The sequence below is a fragment of the Cetorhinus maximus genome, chromosome 13, assembly GCF_964194155.1.
Source record: "Cetorhinus maximus chromosome 13, sCetMax3.hap1.1, whole genome shotgun sequence".
Lineage (NCBI taxonomy): Eukaryota > Metazoa > Chordata > Chondrichthyes > Lamniformes > Cetorhinidae > Cetorhinus > Cetorhinus maximus.
Window position 1 is genome coordinate 37,377,851 of NC_135891.1, and position 20,945 is coordinate 37,398,795.

At 44.5% G+C, this 20,945-nt stretch overlaps 1 protein-coding gene across 2 annotated transcripts in view; it reads left to right on the plus strand.

Moving 5' to 3' along the window:
* hnf4a (hepatocyte nuclear factor 4, alpha) overlaps positions 1-20,945 on the plus strand; it is a 95,023-nt gene that overhangs the window by 39,465 nt on the left and 34,613 nt on the right. For both annotated transcript variants that reach the window (XM_078555276.1, XM_078555277.1), the window contains one exon: positions 5,549-5,643. In XM_078555276.1, coding sequence (XP_078411402.1) covers positions 5,549-5,643 — 95 coding nt within the window. The remainder of the gene's footprint in view (positions 1-5,548; positions 5,644-20,945) is intronic.

Consider the following 20,945-nt stretch of genomic DNA (forward strand, 5'->3'; position numbering starts at 1 on the left):
GACCTATGCTGTATATTAAAGACAAATAAATTCTAGAATATAGGCCATGTACATCAACATCTTCAGAAGAATGTATGATATAAATTGCAACAAGTTGACTAAGTTCAGTTTAGTTCTGAATTTGTGCATCGAGAAAGTAAGCTGTGAGGAGAATGCAAAGGGGCTGTAGAGAGCTACAGACTGATTCAATGAATGAGCAAGTAAAGTGGCAGATGGAGTATAATATGGAGAACTGTGAAATTATACACTTTAGTAGGAAGAATGAAAAACAACTTTTTTTAACAAAGTGAGAGATTAGTAAATGTTGGTATTCTGAGGGACTTGGGGGGTCGTTGTACAGAAAGTTAACACGCAGGTACAGCAAACAATTAGGAATTAATATATTAACCTTTATTGCAAGGGAGTTGGAGAAGGAAGCCTTGCCACAATTACATAGGGTTTTTGAGACACCATACCTGGAGTACTCTGCACAGTTTTGGGGTGGAATATTCTGCTGTCACTCATGGCGAGCTTGGAGGCGGGAAGGACATTGTAATTAGGTGGGGTGGTGGTATATCTAAACCCTGCCACTTTGCCATCTCCACCAGAATTAAGATCTGGGCAGGAAGGCCCATGGTTGACCTTTCCACCCCACCACCTATTGAGGCCCTTAAGTGGCCAATTAATGGGATTAACCTAGCTGCAATTGGGCCTGTTTCCATGCGAGCTGTATGACAGGTGAACCTATGCAGGCTGCTTGACACCTCAGGGTGGTGGGGGGTGGGGGTCGGGGGGGGCGGGGGGGTGCAGGTGGGGGGGTGGTGGCGGCGTGCCCCTCGATCAAAGGTACTCAATGCCTGATTGAGGGACAGGACATCAGGAAGGGGGACCCGCTGACAGCCCTGCCCTGGCTTCCGACTGTCTTGACCTCTCTCCCCATGACTCCCATGCACAGAACCCCTCCCTCTCATTATTAACCTGTAGCTTGAGTCCTTCTCGATATTGGGACTCCATGCAATGCCTTTCCGTCCAGCAGCAAATACAGCCTCCTCAGTGGTACTGCTGAGCGTGAGAGTTCCCAGCCTCTGATTGGTCAGAAGCACTCACTGGGCGGGACTTCAGCCCCAGGAACTTGATTCCAGGGGAAGGCCAGTCGGTAGCCTCCCAACTACCTGACTGGCTTGTGGTTCAGTGGGCCTATCCGAAAGGAGGCACCACAGTTCTCTTGCCGGCTTGCCAGCCAGCAGGCAAGACCCCCGTGCCTCAACAAGATTCTGCCCTTAGTCTATGAACCTAAGGAAGGGTATACTTGCCTTAGAGGGAGTGTAACAAAGGTTCACAAGATTTATTCTTGAGATGAGAAGGTTGTCTCATGGGGAGAGATTAAGTATAATGGGGCCTATATACTCTGGAGTTTAAAAAAATGATAGTAATCTCATTGACATGTATAAAACTCTTGACAGGGTAAATGCTGACAGGCTTTTCCCACTGGCTGAAGAGCCTAGAACTAAGGGTAATAGCCTCAGGACAAGGTGTCAGCCATTTGGAACTGAGATGAGGAGAAATTCCTTCACTCAGAAGGCTGTGAATCCTTGGAATTCACTTCCCCAGAAGACAGAGATCAAGATACTTTGGGGCACTAAAGGGATATGAAGATAGGGCAGGAAAGTGGAATTGATGTAAAAGTTCAGCCATGATCTTGTGGGGCTTGAGGGACCATATGGCCCATTATCACGAGTATCAAGAATTTAAGATAATGACAAAAGGTTAAGATATTTGGGTATTTTTTTCTTCAGAGAAGAGTCTTCAAAGTGATCTCACTGAAGGTGACTTCCAAATTTAATCCAGACAAATTGTTTTCTGTGATTGAGGGCCATATGGCCTACTCCTGCTCCTATTTCTAATGTTCTTATTCAACATCATTGCTGATCAAAATGTGAAGAAAAAACACAACAAAGCCATGCAAGATTAACTCTGAAAGGAACAAACTCTGCTTCAGGTCCAAGAATTTTCACATACTCTGTGGAAAACATATTCCATTTCCTTGTTCGGCTGCCGAATCAGATGTCTTGTCATAATGGTGTGCTCCATTGGAAACTTTTAAAAATCAAAGAAGTCTAATTTATTCCATAAAGTATGACTTCTTTCATCCGGAACAGAGAAGCACTCAAGGCATGAAGGGCATTATTTTAACTATCTTATACTACTAACTGAAGGCAGAAAGCAAAGGTGAAAAGGTAGATAATTGGTCCGAAATGGAAAATAAATTGCCAAGCTATAAAAATGTCCACCTGAAGAAATTTCCATTCACTTAAATGTAAATGTTCCTGGTTAAGATTAACCGTGCAAGACATCTATTAACCCTTCAGGTCATTGAATTTCTCTGCCAAATGAGAAGTGATCTTAAGAAGACTCCAGCATATGAGGATGGATAAGATCCAAGTCAAGATTACTATTAGCACTTGGTACCATCCAAAGTTGGAGACATTGCTAAGAGTTTCCATTGATAAGACCTTTATGATATGTCTATGATATATAATAGTGGTTAATTTCAGCAATTAAGTAGACTCTACCATAGCAACCAGGGGCCTTTACAAAGATTAGTTTCAGTTTCAAAAGAATTATGTCTACAATTCTCCTTCTTTCATTGCTAGTCTGTTAATGATTAGCACCAATTATTATTCCAAAACACTTATGTCTCAGGATGGAGAAATAAGGGTAGAATTCCATCTACCCAACAAGTCTGGCATATAATCACAAATGTGAAATTTCATTCAGAACCTCTGCCACAAAAATATACAAAACATGATCACGTTTTAAAACATACAAAGACAGTAAGCTGGTTTAATATTTAATTTGCATACAGCAAGACAAAGGAGACTCCATTGCAAGTTTATACTAAGGCAATTATGATGTGGTTTCATTTTTTTCTTACAGCTATAACGTTCATCATTGTTAAACATGTCCATTCACATATAATGACATCTAGTCTGATTCATCTGTCCCAAACTGGGTTGCTGTGAAGGATACAAGATAATTTTGGAGGCCTGAACAGCAATTCTTGTTTACATAGGGAGATTCTATCTTTGCCAGGTTTCATTTGAGCAGACCGCTATAAGAGTTCACCACTGTAATTGAGCAACAGGCTGGGTTTATAAGGCTTCATTAGCATTGGTAATACATAGCTCCACTGTCTATGTGTGGTCATGTTCCATATTTCATCGTAGTTTATCAATCTTTGGTGACTGACCATCAAGCATTTGCTAACTGTTAAAACTACAGCAACCAAAGTAGTCAAGGGTCACTGTCTTCATGCAGAAATGTTGATTAAAATAATGGAAATTGCAGCAAATTGTATCATATCAGTAGCTGATGTACAACTGTGGTTTTTCTCCCAGACTACAGTGGAAAGTAAATTTGGACCGGCTGTAAATGAGTTTCAAGCTGGGGGACTGTTGTGTATTTCACTAAGACAAACACATGCTCAACTGCAGGCAGCCATTATTGAACCAACTTTATTTACACCTCCCCAGCAGAGAGGGCAATATAACAAAATGCTCAGATCTTGCAATATACTGAAGGGATCGGGGTGGGATAGGTTTAAAATTACCTTCCTGGTGTAGTCTCTGCATCCATCACTTAGAGTTTCACCTTTTCCTTTTGCAGTCATATTTAATCCAGTTGGATAATAATCATGTTTAAACTTTAATAGTATCAGACCATTCACTGGGGGACTTCATAGCCAAGCTCTTTGCCTGACAGAGTGGATTCTGAATAAACCCCAGGATAGGGTGGATTGAACATAAAAGGGTAAATGCTTTGTTATATGTGGAAGGAATAGACCTGAGGGGCTGAGTGGCCTTTGTTAACCTATATTTCCTTCTCCTGTCATACTATCCTCCTCCGATACCAGTGTGATTGCACCAGAGAGGATCCAAAGCAGATTTACAAGGATGTTGGCAGGACCGGAAAGTTTTAGCTAGGAAAAAGGATTGGATGGGCTGGGGTTGCTTTCCTTGGAATGGAGAAGGCTGACACTTAAGCAGATTTAATTGAGATGTATCAAGTTATGAGGAGCCTAGATAGAGTGGATAGGAAGGACTTATTTTCCTTAGCAAAGGTGTTAATAACCATGGGCATGGATTTATAGTAATTGGTAGCAGGAGAGGGGAGTGGAGGAGAAATGCTTTCACCCAGAGGGTGGTGGGTGTCTGGAACTCACTGACTGAAAGGGGATAGAGGCAGAAATCCCTCATCACATTTAACGTATGCACTTGAAATGCCATAACCTACAGGACGGCGAACCATGAGTTAGAAAGTGAAATTAGACTAGATAACTATTAAGACCAGCACAGACATAAAGGGCTGCAAATAGCTATGATTTTATTTAACTGCATGTTGAGTTACAATCGTGATTAAAGTTTCCCCCACTGCCATGCCAGAATCATAGATTAAGCACGGTGTGAACAACAATCCAGCTCATTTAAAAATGACATAATTAGCAAAAAGAAAGAAAAGCAGATCTTGAATCTTGGATCAAGGGTGAAAAATGAAGGTAAGAAACTTCAGTGTATTTGTGGAACAGAGCACATTGATAATAAGACAGTATAAAAGCAGATCTCCACAAATGCTAAATCTTTTGAAATAAAGCAAGGAAAGAGAAATTAGCTTTGCATGTTTGCCTATGCTGCTTTGCTAAACAGGATCGCTGTTTACTGTAGCTTGTGGTATGGGAATGGAGGGTGAGATAAAGGACTATAATTTGGTCTAAAATATTTGATTTGAAGCCTGGTTAGCTTTTATTGAATTTCAAGCACAAACTTTGATTACAGTCAATAAGCTGTATCTTCCCTTTCAAAGAAGAATCATGTTTAAAATCAATTTTCTCTCAAGAAAATAACTCACACCTTCATCATTAAGAAATGTGTGTGTAGATAGAAATGCTCTCAACCAGAAAATTTGTTCCCTAATTTATAGGAATGATTAAAATAGAGAATAGGAAATGTTTTAGCTGAAAGATTTTAATTGGACTCCAAACTTAATGCAGTTTGTATTGGAAAGGACGAAACCTTTAATTTGTAATGAGCAATCAATCCTTTTAAACGAACAGCCTGGTACATTTGATCTCTCAACAGCAACCAAGTCAGGCGGTCCCATAGAACAGAGAATTCCACGTATCTCCCACAAATATTTTAAAGACAGACTTATGGGGCTAAAAATCCTACCTTTGTTAGTGTTAGTGAGAAAATAAACAATAACAACAAGTAGTGAAATGCTGCCACTCTCCACATGCACCCTACCATCCCCACACCCTACCACAGCATTCCCCCGCCCCCACCCACCCTTCATTTCTGCCAATTGGGCAGAGTTTATTTGTGCTTATAAAAATGTCCATAGTGACTTGTTCCAGTGTTAGATTCTCACATTTACAACATGCTGTAATGGTGACAAACACAAAACTTAAAGTGTTCACGTTCCTTTGGATATGTTTAACTGTATGGAGAGTATGAAGTGTCTCATTTGATCTATAGATGCTAACAATGTGATTATTTTTTGTGTTGTCTTCAAGGTTTAACAGACAATGCGTTGTAGATAAGGACAAACGAAACCAATGTAGATACTGCAGATTAAAAAAATGCTTTCGAGCAGGGATGAAAAAGGAAGGTAAGAAACTTCAGTGTATTTGTGGAACAGGGCAAATTGATAATAAAACAATTACATAGCATATGAATTTCCGTAAGTGCTGGAAGAAGGTAGCCACAACCCTTGTGTTCAGACAATACTCTAAGCTTGCTAATGTGGAGAGGCTTATTCCAAATAAAGTCTAGCACCAGCAGCATTTACATGAGTTTAGGTCCTAGTCACATAGCATCCCGAAGAACAACAATGGAGGAATGCTCCATCATGTTATACAATACTACCTGTTTGACAACAAGAAGAGCTGACCAAACACTAGTGTGTGTATTGTGCTACTGTTTGAGTTTACACTAAAAGATTTCATGATTTCTTTTCATGTATTCGCTCACAGGAGGTGGGCATTGCTGGCTAGGCCGGTATTTATTGCCCATCCCTAATTGTCCTTGAGAAGGTGGTGGTGAACTGCCTTGAACTTACATCTGCAGCACCATAATTTGGTGCAGAACCTTAGCATGGAGTCAGCAAATTTCAGTCTAATTTGCTGTGTTGCCTCCAACAAGACCATGCAAGTGTGTACTTCAATGCGGCCATATATCAACTGCTGTCTAACAAAGGCACTAACACAATGTTCAAGAATGGAAATTAGATAAATACTTGGAGGGAAAACAGGTCTATGAGGGAAAAGCAGGGCTGTGTGACTAATTGGATAGCTCTACCAAAGAGCTAGCACAGGCATAATGGGCTGAATAACTTCCTTCTGTGCTGTATTATTCTATGCAAACTGCCTCAAACCACATATCTGCAAAAGCCTGACTCCATTAGCCAGTAGAGATGCAATTATAAATAGATAGAATGGGAGCTACTTTTATATAGTTTCTACCTCATTTTTCAACATGAACTGGACATTGCAGGATAAATACTTGAAGAGAAACAAAAGATCCACTGTTGAGACCCACAGACTTCAATTTTCAAGTGGTTCTTGACTTAGGCGATCAGCTCTCTGGTCAGAAGCAATCAAGACACACTGTCAAAGCATGGACAATTGGGACTTGAAATGTCCAGTTCAAGCACTCCTTCAAAGGAAACACTTCGGTCTGAATTTTCACTCCCAGGTTGGGAGCACAGAGTCAGGACAATTCCCAGCTTCACAAACCCAATCCAGGAGAAAGTGCCCCAGAAGGTTGGATTTTCAGTCTGGAGGGGCGATTGAAAAATGAAGTCATGGCAAGCAACCTGGAGTAAGTGCAGAGACAGTCTGGGTGGAAGATCTGTCTAGGTGCACCAGCACTTTGACCTGAATTTTCATTCCTGGATCGGGAGTGCAGTTGGGACAATTCCCTACTCTGCAAACCCGACCTGGCAGAAATTGCCCTGAAAGTTCGGATTTTCAGTTTTGGGGGTGGTGGTGGAGGGAGGGAGGGTGAAAATGGGAGTCATGGCTAGCAACCCCAGAATAAGTGCAGAGGCTGCTGGGTGCAGAGGCGGGCTCAGCAGAAAGTCTGCCTCGGTGCTCTAGCACTGTATCAAAGTTTTTTGAAACAAAGAACGTAAAAACCCTTAATCCACCTTCACCCCCCATACACTCCCTATGCCCCATCCATGTCAACCCATGCCACCTCATGCCACTCAATCCCCATGGTCTTTTATACCCTTCATTCCAACATTTCCCCCCCATTCAACCCCCCATGGCCCCTCATACCCTCCATGCCAGCATATGCCCCCCACCAACCCCAATGGCCCTTTATAGCCCCTATGTCAAATTGGTGCCAACTCATGCCCTTACACACCACCCTTTGCCTTTACACCTACCATACCAACTCACCCAATATTCACCATGGACAGAACTCAGGGCCCATGCTGAGATTAAATAATGTTCTTAAGTATCTACTAAAGAATTCACTATTTGAAAAAAAACTCCCATTGATAAAAACCCATTCACTACATTTAACTTCCTTTAATCTCTTACCGAAACATGCATTGGAATTCATAGTCCTACTTCAAGAAGTTTACAACCACTTGGAGCTGTCAATCAAACTGTGAAAAGACAGGCACCCCACTGTGATAATGAAAGGTTGTGAAATCAGGCATGCAGCACTAATCCTTTAATGATAACCCTCAAGCTTATGTCAATAGACAGAGTGACAGAGCAAACACTGATTTTTTTTAACACTGGAGACAGTTTTGATTCAAATCTTTAAAGGGCTGGAGTTTTAAATGCTGCTTTTGACAGCTCCTTTTGACAGTTCCAATGGATGGAATTTTCATATACCTTCCGCGGCAGGCTCAATGGCAGGTGGAGGGTGAGGTCTAAAAATCGGTTCCACAATGGCGTAAAATGATGGCAGGATCTTCCAATACTGCCCTCCATGGCGGGTTGCATTTCCCACCAGAGGCCTGCGGGAAACCGATTTGCATCCTGCTAATGAGATACGGATGAAGGCCCGGCTGGAATCATGCCCCCATGCCCAATTGTCCACGACGCCAGTGGGAAATCACACCGGCCCAGAACACATCTGGGCCATTATGGCATGTGAAGTTGGGACTTTCCTTAGGCAGCTCACAGAGGTCCAAAGAGAAGCTGGAGGCCTCCAGCAACCGGATCCTGGAACACCATTGGGTAGGTGGAGCATCAACAAAGTGGATCATCTCAGTACAGCAACTTCACCCAGGGATCGGACCTTCATCCAGAGACTACGCCCAGGGATCAGATCCTTCAGCTGCAGGTGGAAGGCTGCTGGAGATATTAATAGGCAGTGAGGGTCTGTTGGGGGAGGGGGTCAAAGAAGGGTAGGAGAGTAATGAAGAGGTGGTGTGAGGGTTCGGGCATGGACCGGGGGGCGGGGGATGGAGGTTGGACGTGCTGGGGGTAGAGGGGGTCTCTCAATATTAGCTGGAATGGAGCAGGAGGATGGGAAGGTGATGGGGGGAGGTGAAGGGGGTGCCTGTGCAGGTCTGGAGGGACATAGGGGGTTGCAGCAGTCTGAAGGGGTTCACAGCGAGGGATCAGTTGAGTCAATGGTGGACTCCTGAGGTGAAAACTGAAGCTAACCATGGCAGGAGGGTATGGTGAGGGTTAAAAGGGGAGCCAGTAGGGTGGGAGGGTGAGGGTGTGATCATGTCAGGGTGAAGGGGTGCCAAAGGTTGTTTGTGGGGACGTGGAGATGAGCAAAGAATTGGGGGGGTGGGCAGGATAAGGGCGGGCAAGTCAATGGTAATGGGGGTGGGATTCTCGGGGAGTAAGGCGACTTCGACATTAATCTGTAAATATCTGAAGGTGATGGGGGACGGTTGAAGGGTGATGATGTGAATGTCAAAAATTATATCGGGGAGGGAGTCAATGGTTATGAGGGATAGGGTGTGGGTGACTTGGGGAGGGGAAAAGGCATTTTCCGGCCCTATCATGGTGGGACCTGCCGTGGGAGATTTGGCAGCCCAGAGAAAAGTCCATTGACTTTTGGCAGGACTGGACAATCCCAGTAGCGGGTGGGGCCAGAAAATCCCACCTGAAGATAGAATGTCACTACCACCATGGCTGGGCTGGTCAAAACTGTGCAGAGCCTCGTGGTGGAGATCTCGAGATGCTGCATGGGAGTTGGGACATCAGAGGTGTGTGGAGATGTAGGTCATCACAACTGGACAACTGAAGGGGAACCCCAGCATGTAGCCTTCGCAATGCTAGGGCCCTGGGACACCTGAGGGTTTGAAGGTCGAAGCCTCAGAATGTGCGTGAGAGTGCTTGCACATTGCTCACAAGGGCCTTGGCATTTATCTTTGTCGCCCTGCAGATGCCTCATTCCAGGGGCTGAGATGTCCCCAGGAAGATGAAGGGGTGTGAGGAGCGCCAAGCCTTAAAGGACTAGAGCTAAAACTACACATTAGACATCATTAAAGTGAAAGTGAATATACTTGCATAAGTTTGCTGTGACATTCAATAGTGCACCCATGCAACCAATTGTGATTTCAGCATTTCTGCCAATTCTTCTAACTGCTCCTCTGAACTCCACAGCAGGGATGGAGGCAGCCTGCTGACCAGTTTGCCCTGTTGTCTTGGATGACCTTGGCAGCCATCCTCTGGAGGCCTGAGGCCTGGAAGGGTCCTGGCTTACATTGGCTGTCCTTCTGTGGGCCAGCTGCTCCCTCTGAGGTGACAGAGGATGAAGTCGAAGGAGTCCCAGGCAAAGGGGATTCGGAAGGGCCAGACAACCTCCGAGAGTGGATGACCCAGGGCGTCCCTCTGCCATTCTTCCTCCCTTTGCGTGCCTGAAGGCCCTTGCCTGACTCCTTGAGGGGAAGGGGCACCTGGAGGGAGGTCGAGGTACCCCATCCCCCTCTCAGGTAACCACTGCAGAAGCTCACCGATGGCTACCAAGGTGGAGTGCAGGTCTGCATCTCCAGGAGAATCTGCTGGACTAGGATCTCCATGGAGTCTGCCATCCTCTCCATGGGGACCTCGATGCATGTACATGTCGGCACCACTTCATCAGCCAGCAGGCAGATGGCTTCCTCCGCCTTGCACACCATCCTGGTGAGGGCCTCCAACATATCTACTCACCTCTTGCTGACTGTTCAGCATCATTTGGAAGGTGAATTCCAGAGGCAATTCATCAGACTGGGACCTCGCTGATGTCTATTCTCCAGCACTCCTCCAAGTGCCAATGAGCTCAACTGACCCTGCCTCCTCCTACTGTGGATACGTACCCATGCGGTGACCACCAGAGTGTTGACCCTACCTATACTACAGCTAATACCCACCGAGATGTGTGTCTCTGGGCTGATGGATGGTGCAGGTGTCTGCTGTGATGCCTCTACAGTTGTACTTGCTCTTCTGTGATGTCATTGCTCCTTTCCGGGCTCGGGCTTGTGTTGGAGCTGGACACAGCTTCCTGCGGCTCAGCCTTTGCCCTCTTCCTAATGGCAGCTGTAAGTGAGAGAGGAGAAAATGAGTGACAGCATGAGCTGCTTCCAACATGGAGACACCCTTGGCCCTGAGGTTTCTATGATATGCATGAATCCTTACTGGTTGGAGGCCAAATCCAGTCCCCTCATCTCCAATGGACTGGTCCTGTCCCATCCCTGCTAGATGGGCTACCCGCTCCTCAAATTCTGTCACTTCCTTCATATGTGACCGACCCCTTCCCGTCTTCTCCGTCTCTCGCCGGTTATGGCTTAACCTCTGCTCAAAGAGCACAGAGAAGATGGGGTTCAGAGGAATTGTATTTAGCATCCATTTGTACATAACAATTTCACATTTCTTTTTCATGCTTCCAGTCTTAGAGGTAACCCACTGGATTGTATGGCATCTCATTGATGCAATGCAGGTTGTCCAGAAGGGTTCAGGCCACTCCTCCAGAGTGATAAGCCCATACATATACAAAGATAAGGCTCAGAGAGGCATGTAATTTGCAAAGCTTGCTGGTGCCCCTCAACACCTGAGCCTTTCCCCTCTCGCCTCTCCCTTCCAGACAGCTTTGTGAGCTCTCTGTGTGGAAGGGTGAGAGAGGCACAGTGGCCTCTCCACCTGCAGAGTGTGTAGACTGCAGTGGGCTATAAGGCATGACCTTATGGCATTGCCACTAATCGTGATTAGTGTGGGTTCACTTACCCTGGTGGAACGACCAAGGTCATTAATCCTCCTCCGGCATTGGAGGGCTAACCGGTGCTGTGGGGCCCTGGGAACTGATTGCGGTGGCGACTCGCTCATACGTAGGGTTGGTCTCCCTGCTCAGCCTCCTTCTCCCATCAGCTGGGTACAGGACTTCCCTCCTGTTAACCACCTCGATGAGGAGGACCCATAGATGAGTTATTAACCTTTGACACTGGAGCTCCCTGTCCCCTTCTTGTCATCTTAATTGGCATGGTTAGTAAGTTGTGTCTGGGGGCCTTTTGAAAATGGTGCCCTGATATGACGGCGGGGCGCACGCCCTCTAGCCCACTTAGCCGTTCGATATGTTGGGAACCCCCAACTGTATAATTAATGAGGCCGGGGTCACGCAATACTGTGCAAATTCCTGCCGGCCTCTGCAGCGGGAAACACTCCCCATCCCCGCCCTAGGACTTAGTCCCAGTTGGGAAAGTCCCACCCAATGAGTTTAAGCGCTTCTTACGCATGTCTACTTTTAACAATCACAAAGGTCATCTTCCCTCTCCCAAAGGGCCACATTGCCCCCTCCCCAAAAAGACACCTGACCTCTCCCAAAGGTATCCCAGGACCATATCCAAAAGGGTACCTTACCTCTTCAAAAAACCCCGGCGGCTTTAGACTTCCTCCTACCAGGTCTAAAGTGCTCAAGGCATGTTTTGCACATCCCACCAGTGAAAATCAGATCAGCCTGAGGCAGCTGCACTTTAACGTGTAGCTGCTTTCATGAACCAAGGTTGTGCAACTTAGAACGTGCCCCCATTCCCTCTACAAAAATGGTAGGTGCCGTGTTCGGGACTTTCAGATCTGTGCCTTAACAGCCACTTTTGTGACGATTGAGAGCCTCTCCATCATAACAAAAATTCGGGCCTTAGGAAAAGCTGAAATCAGGTAGGCAAGCATTTTTCTTAGATTGCTTTGTAAGTTTGAAGGCTTCCTTAACTTGAACTCATTGCTCCTGGGTGTGTTGTTTAAATTTTCCAATGGTAAAATATATTACTTTATTGACGTCTCTATCTTTACAGCATTCCCCTTTACAATGATACTGTAGGCCCATTATCAGTTTCTCCCCGACCAGGTTTCCCATCCTTCCAAATAACAAGCTGCCTATAAGCAATTCACACTCAAATAAGACCCAATCATGAAAATGGTTCAGGTCTTCCAATGATCTCATTGCTTTGCACATTGCCAATGTAAGCTAGAAACAAAAATTTGCACCAATGTTTGTGGGACTTGGGCACCACTGCAACTCTTCAAGCATATAAGCAATGTACAAGGCAGAACACATGTACAGAATTGTGATCCAAATATTGGGATATACTATATGTCCAATTGGAAAATAAGGATAACCAGACTAGCAGAAGTGATTAATGCAAAAGTAATTAATTAATTAATCACTTATTCCAACCAATTACAGTGCTGTTAGGAAGGGAGTTCCAGGATTTTGACCCAGTGACAGTGAAGGAATGACGATATATTTCCAAATCAGGATGGTGAGTGACTTGGAGGGGAACTTCCAGGTGGTAGTGTTCCCATCAATCTGCTGCCCTTGTCCTTCTAGATGGTAGTGGTCATGGGTTTGGAAGGTCCTGTCTAAGGAGCCTTGGTGAATTCCTGCAGTGCATCTTGTAGATGGTAAACACTGCTGCTACTGTGCGTCGGTGCTGGAGAGAGTGAATATTTGTGGATGTGGTACCAATCAAGCGGGCTCCTTTGTCCTGGATGGTGTTAAGCTTCTTTAGTGTTGCAGGAGCTGCACTCATCCAGGCAAGTGGGGAGTATTCCATCACACACCTGACTTGTGCCTTGTAGATTGTGGACAGGCTTTGGGGAGTCAGGAGATGAGTTTCTCATTGCAGGATTCCTAGACTCTGACCTGCTCTTGCTGTCACAGTATTTATATGGCTAGCCCAGTTCAGTTTCTGGTCAGTGGTAACCCCCAGGATGTTGATAGTGGGGATTCAGTAATGGTAATGTCATTGAACGTCAAGGGACAATGGTTAGATTCTCTCTTGTTGGAGATAGTCATTGCCTGGCACTTGTTACTTGCCACTTGTCAGCCTAAGCCTGGACATTGTCAAGGTCTTGCTGCATTTCGACATGGACTGCTTCTGTATCTGAGGAGTTTTGAATGGTGCTGAACATTGTGCAATCATCATCCACAAACATCCCCAGTTCTGACCTTATGATGGAAGGAAGGTCATTGATGAAGCAGCCGGAGAGGTGGGCCTAGGACACTACACTGAGGAACTCCAGCAGTGAGATCCAGAAATTAGGTGACTGACCTCCAACAACCACAACCATCTTCCTTTGTGCTAGGTATGACTCCAACCAGTGGAGAGATTTCCGCCTGATTCCCATTGACTCCAGTTTCGCTCGGGCTCCTTGATGACACACTCGGTCAAACGCGGCCTTAATGTCAAGGGCAGCCACTCTCACCTCACCTCGGGAGTTCAGCTGTTTTTTCCATGTTTGGACCAAGGCTGTAATAAGATCAGGAGCAGAGTGGCCCTGGCGGAACCCAAACTGGGCATCAGTGAGCAGTTATTGCTAAGCAAGTGCCACCTGATAGCACTGTTGATGACCCCTTCCATTACTTTACTGATGATCGAGAGTAGGTTGATGGGTGGTAATTGGACGGTTTGGATTTGTCCTGCTTTTTATGTACAGGATATACCTGGGCCAATGTCGTAGCTGTACTGGAAAACTTGGCTAGGAGCGCGGCAAGTTCTGGAGCACAAGCCTTCATTACTATTGCTGGAATATTGTCAGGGTCCATAGCCTTTGCACTATCCAGTGCCTTCAGCTGTTTCTTGATATCACTTGGAGTGAATCAATTTGACTGAAGACTGGCATCTGTGATGCTGGGGACCTCCGGAGGAGGCCGAGATGAATCATCCACTCGGCACTTCAGGCTGAAGATTGTAGCAAATGCTTCAGCCTTATCTTTTGCACTGATGTGCTGGGCTCCTCCATCATTGAGCATGGTGATATTTGTGGAGCCTTCTACTCCACTGAGTTGTTTAATTTGTGGAGCCTCCTCCTCCACCACCATTCATGACTGGATGTGGCAGGACTGCAGAGCTTAAATCTGATCTGTTGGTTGTGGGATCACTTAGCTCTGTCTGTCACTTGCTGCTTATGCTGTTTGGCATGCAAGTATCCCTGTGTTATAGTTTCACAAGGTTGACACCTCATTTTTAGGTATGCCTGGTGCTGCTCCAGGCATGCCCTCTAGCACTCTTCATTGATCCAGGGTTGATCCGCTGGCTTGATGGTAATTGTTGACTGGGGATATGCCGGGCCATGAGGTTACAGATTGTGTTTGAGTACAATTCTGCTGCTGCTAATGGCCCACAGCGCCTCATGGATGCCCAGTCTTGAGTTGCTAGATCTGTTCAAAATCTATCCCATTTAGCACTGTGGTAGTGCCACAGAACACGATGGAGGATATCCTCAACATCTCCACAACGATTGTGCGGTGGTTACTCCTACTAATACTGTCATGGACAGATGCATCTGTAGCAGACAGATTGGTGAGGATGAGGTCAAGTATGTTTTTCCCTCTTGTTGATTCCCTCACCACCTGTTGCAGAGCCAGACTAGCAGCTATGTCCTTTAGGACTCGGCCAGGACTCTGAAGAAGAGTCATATGGACTCGAAATGTTAACTCTGTCTTTCTCTCCACAGATGCTGTCAGACCTGCTGAGTTTTTCCAGCACTTTTTCTTTTTGTTCCAGATTTCCAGCATCCTCAGTATTTTGCCTTTTTTTTAATAAGTATCTTCTACCTCATGCAGCTTGAGTTCAAACTATTCACAGAAATTATGCAAAAAGATTACTTGAATTTTCTGAGGCTTCAGAAGCAATCTAGGGCTTGAGAAGTCAGGTAGTGGAAGGAATATTACCTGAAGAGCAGTGGTGGGAAAACTTAAACATGACCTTTGAATCTGGATTTTAAAAATATCGCATTTTAATATCTGCAGTCACCATACTTCAGAAACGACTTTTTAGTATGTTCCAGCCAGAAGTTATATTTCTCACTGCATGAATCTAGAGAAGTCATCCTGGGGGTAATTTTGTTATTGTACCATAGTGTAAAAGAGGCAATAATGAATCAGCAGTACATTTTTATATTCATTGACCTCAGTAGAGGTCTTAGAAATAGAGATAGAAATAGATCTTAGAAATCTAGGGTTACAGAAAGAAAATGAGCAAACACTCCCATTCCTGATCAGCAACAGGAGAATAGGGCTCAGCTGTAATAACCTGCATGGTGAAAAACATCTACCATCACTCACCATTCATGCTGATACATGAAGAATAAGCACTTGTGCAGAGAAGCAGAAAGCTACTTGTGTGCATAGAACTATAACCCAGCAAGGAGTCAACACTTACAAAGACAGAAAGGGAATATAATTTAAGTTCAGAGGAGAAGAATAGCAGGAATAAATAAGAATTGTTTAGCTTGAGGCTTGATCTTTCCACAAACCATACCCATCATGGCCTTTATCCCATTTATTAAAATGCTTGAGGAGAAATTCAGCACAAATCCTTTTTGACCGCCAGTGATAACTGAACAAACTCCAGGAGTATTTACCCCATCTTTCTTTGCGTTCCTGGCCTAATTCCTTTTGTCTCTGGCATGGTCTCAATGGGCCGAACGGCCTCATTCTGTGCCATAAGGTACAATAGAACCTGTCTGCCTTATGGATAATTGATCAGTGCACTCTATGTCTAACCATTTCAGCTCCTTTTTGAAGCATTATCTGATTGTCCTCACATCTCTGTGGGAGAGAAACTTCTGATCTCACTTACAGCAGGTAGTTTAAAATATGTATTATATAGCTCAAAACCTAAAATCAAATAGTCTGTTTACATTTACCTCTCAATATTTTAAGGAGCAGGGTCACTGGGTTGGGATCTCCAATTCTATTCACTCAACAGAAATCTTCAATTGAGTAAGAGTTTGTTAGATGATGGTTATTGATTTAATTATTGGTAAGATGTGAGACTTTTTAAAGTTGTTACCAGAGTCATTCCCTTCCCTGCTGTGCCTATTTAGGTCACCATGCACCTTTCAGATCACTTGTGTACACAGGTGCTTCTCTTTAAAACATTGTCCGGTGCTAACTTTTAAACACACCAGCTCCTTTAATTTTTCTGCCAATCATTGTTTAATCTCAACCAAATTTATACAGGCCATAACAGATTAATTGTGAAAATATATTGAGCTACAAAAATTTATATATCATTAGCAGTTGATTCCTTCCCATAAATAAAAATATTTTATTATTATCACTTTTAATCAAGGTCACCAAAGGAACATATTTCATTTTGAATGTATCTATATACACAGACACATTTAAAATACATCAGCCTTTCAAGCTGACCTCAGGTTTCTGACCATCTGACAGTCCCTGGACACAAATTAACTTCTCCAAATTTGTACAGGTTATCCTCATGGATTGTGCATACTTTCACCTGAACTTTATTGACCTTAGCAGTTGCTCTTGTTCTTGACTGGTCCTTGAACGATTCCTGACCTCCAGGCAGGACTTAGTCTTTGATCTTCCCAGCAGGCTCAGACAGGCTCCCGTCTGACCCAAAGTTTATCACTGTGTCTATCACAACATTGCTAACCTCCTTCCTACCAGACTCTTTCTTTTTTGGAAAAATATACTTTATTCATAAAATATCTGAAAGAACATTACAAAACATTTCTAAATGGCCATCAAAAAAAGTGCAATCATATTCAACTTTTCCATATGGATCACAAGTGCTCCAATACAATCAATGAATATTACAGACATTTCAACATGGCCATTACAGACAGTCAGACAGTGCGATGGTGTTCAAGTTATCAACATAGATCATGTTGCACTCTGAGTTACTTCAATACAATTATGATAAGGTTGTTGTTAATGTTACAACAACTTTTGCTTCCTTGGATTCAACATGCATAATGACTTTCTCCCCACATCCAAGCTCCTCCACTTCCTACTCACATGATTTTTTTCCTGTCTCATCTACATCCCTTTCTTTACCTTGTACTCCTCTCCTCATTGCCTCAGGCTCTCTTTACCTCCATTCCATTGCTACAAAGTGCTCCCTGTACATTTGTCCCCTGACACTAATTACTCCCCTATTTGAATATATTTCTCATTATTGTCCATGTTCTGCTCTCACTCTGCACCAGCCGACAAACCTCTCTCCAACCAGAAGTTTGTTCTGGAGGAGTGTATCAATATCCTCAGCCTGACTGGTATCTAGCTCATCAATAGCAACTTCTTCACTCACTAAGGCTGCTCTAGTGTGTACCACACCCCAAACCCTGCAGTGATAGTGATATCTCAATTTGGCCTGTCCCCTCATTCTTCCAACTCTTTCCTCTCATTTAAATACTTCAGAACCACAATTCCTTTCACCTCTCCTTTAAGATCTTATTTACCTACAAATCCCAAAATGTTTTTACTGAAAATCTTTCCTTCCTGCCTGCTTTACTCTGCATTGAACAACTCCTCAGTGATTTCACACTGCACCTTAACTCACCTCTACCATAAAACTTCTGCCCTCCCCAACACCCTTCAGTCACTGTCCCACTATGCTTCATTCACTGATACCTTTGGCCATCCTTTCATCTTCACCATATTTGCAGGTCCTGAAGTCTCTGTCACTGACAAGTCTCTTTCCAATTACTTTCTTCTCTCCTTCCCAGTCCACCTCAAACCCTTTCTCCATCACCTTCTGCCAATGAAAAATATCCACCCTTAAATCCATCATAGATCCCTGCTAGACTATAACCTCCTCGTCAAAATTTACTGATGATACAAAACTCAGAAGTATTGTGAACCATGAGGAGGATAGTGTAGACCTTCAAAAGGACATAGACAGGTTGGAGGAATGGGCGGACATGTGGCAGATGAAGTTTAATGCAGCGAAATGCAAACTGATTCACTTTGGTACGAAGAACACAAAGAGACAATATAAAATAAAGGACATAATTCTAAAGGGCGAGCAAGAGCAGAGGGCCCTGGGTGTATTTGTGCATAAATCATTGAAGGTGGCAGATTGCGAGAGTGGTTAATAATGTGTACAGTATCCTGGGCTTTATCAATAGGAGCATAGAGTACACAAGCAAGGAATTTTCTTTAAACATGTATAAAGCATTGGGTTGGCCTCAACTGAAATATTGCGTCCAGTTCTGGACACACGCCATTGAAAGATGTGATGCATTAGAGAGGGTGCAGAAACGATTCATGAGAATAGTTTCAGGGATGAGGAACTTCAGTTATATAGAAAGATTGGAGAAGTTGGGACCATTCTCCTTGGAGAAGAGAAGATTGTGAAAAATGTTTGTTTGACACCTCCTGTAAGTTCCCCTCCAAGCCACGTACCATTTTGGAACTATGTTGCCATTTCTTCAATGTCGCTGGGTCAAAAACCTGGAATTCCCTTCCTAAAAGCAGTGTGTGTGTACCAACATGAGATGGACTGCAGCAGTTCAAGAAGGCAGCTCACCATCACCTTCACAAGGATAATTAGGGATGGGCGACAATGCTCACATCATGAAAGAAAATGAAAAAAATAAATCTGTTGTCACTTTTGATTCTGTCACCATCCCTGTCTGTCATATAAAGCTAAGTCTAGATGTATTGAATTTTGGTATACTAGCTAACCCAACTTCCTTCTATATATCTGATCTGTTACTAAACCGACTATTTTTACCTCTGAAACGATGCTCACCTCAGATGCTAAATGTTCCCCAACTGTAGGCACCCTAATCCACATGTTATCACCTCAAGGCTCAACTTTTCCAATGTTCTCCTCATTAGGCTGATCACCTTCATCATCCATAAACTATAATTTATTCAAGGTGTGGCAGCCTTTGTCCTCACCTTATCATGTTCATCACTACCATCCTTGGAAAACTCCACAGGTTCTTTGTACCCTAGTGAATTGATTTCAAGGATTGTATCTTCACCTTACTGTGCTCCCATGGCGTTGGCCCCATCCTAATGATGTCTTCCAGCCATCATATCCTCTAGTCTTCTGACATTGACTTATTTCTTCTCATCCATGCCCTCTGCTTCAACATCCTTTGCCGGTCTGTCAGTCATTGTATCCCAGAATTCATGAATTCCCTCTAAAACCCACTGCCTTGCCACTTCCCTCACTGTTTGCAAGTTTCCTAAAAAGAACTTTTTCTCCCATTGTGTTTTGAATCCCTTTCCAAATCTTCAGCTTCCCCCCTCTTTCCCTCGGTGTCCATTTTTATTCTGTTCCTGGAAACAGAATTTTATGTTGTCACGATCCACTGGAGCTAACACGATGCTATAGAATTGGTGGGTCTGTAAATAAAACTTTGAAAGGAAATTTGCAGATACCTGTGAATGATATAAACTCTACGGCCGGAATTTTCCCTGAATTGCACTAAGTGCGGTGGCAGGCATGAAAAAAGACCTTTTTCCCGCCAGCCACAAAGGTGGATTTTTGTGCCATATCGTCCACTTCCTGCCTCATTAATTATGTAGCCACAGGAAACACACCGTCTTGCTGGCAGGCGACCTCTGAATCGCCCGCCATGCCGCTACCTTGCTGTTTCCTCACTCCGGGTGCCATATCTAAACTGCAGCCGCCCACACAGTTCTCAATGCTTGTAGCCCAGGACTGCTCCAGTGAAGACATGGCCCTGAAAGCCAAGAAGAGTTCAGTGACCCATCAGCGGAATGTCTTTTGGAGGCCCGCTGTGATGTCCCTTACCTCCACTCTGGCCACAACAATCTCGCCACTCCAGTTTGGGGGGCAGTGGCAGTGGTGGTCAATGCCAATGCTGCTCAGAAAAGGTTGGCAATCCAGTGCCAAAAGAGGATGAGTGATCTCATCCATGCCACCAGGGTAAGTCAACCATCTCATCACTCTAAATTCACATACTCACAATCCCATCACACATTCAGTGGCACCTCAGTCACTGTCAGCTCAAGGGACATCACCATTCACTTTCTCACACACACCCTCACATCTCCATCTGGCCTCATCTCCTCTGGAGACTGACCCCTCAGCCTCACCATCTTGAGGCCACTTGCAGATCAACATGTGTCCCCACACCTTAGGATACCCCCCTTCCCCAGTAAAGCCCTCGCCCTGCAGCTTCTTCCCTTGCCTGAGGCCACTTTTCCCCTTTCCCCAAGCAAGCCCTAGTCCTGCAGCCATTGAAAAGCCACCCCACCTTATAGCTCGCCTGGTAGGTAGAAACTTGCCTGTGAACCCCCCTAAAAGTGATGTGGTGATGCCTGAAAGTTTGGCGCTGATGACTGCGAGTGCTGCCCAAAGCTGGGCAGGCAAACAAACCTTGAAATCCCAAGCGAAGTGCAGGTCGCAAGGTGCACATCGCTTATGTACCATTGTGAAACACGTCGGCGTGCAATCACGCCAACATAAGCTCATGATCCAGTGTGGGGAAGTGATTCTGATGAGCAGGGTTAATAATGAGGTTCCAATGTATTGAAATTAGCTTCCCGACGTGTGGTGGCGGGAAATGCAGCCTGTCATTGACAGGTGGAGTGAACAATCGCATATTGGTTTTACCACGAAACTGATTTTTATGATCTCTCGACATTTTCCATTCCTGCCCACTATGACCCCCACCACAAATGGGAGCAGAAAATCTTGGCTTACCATTTTCTTTTGAT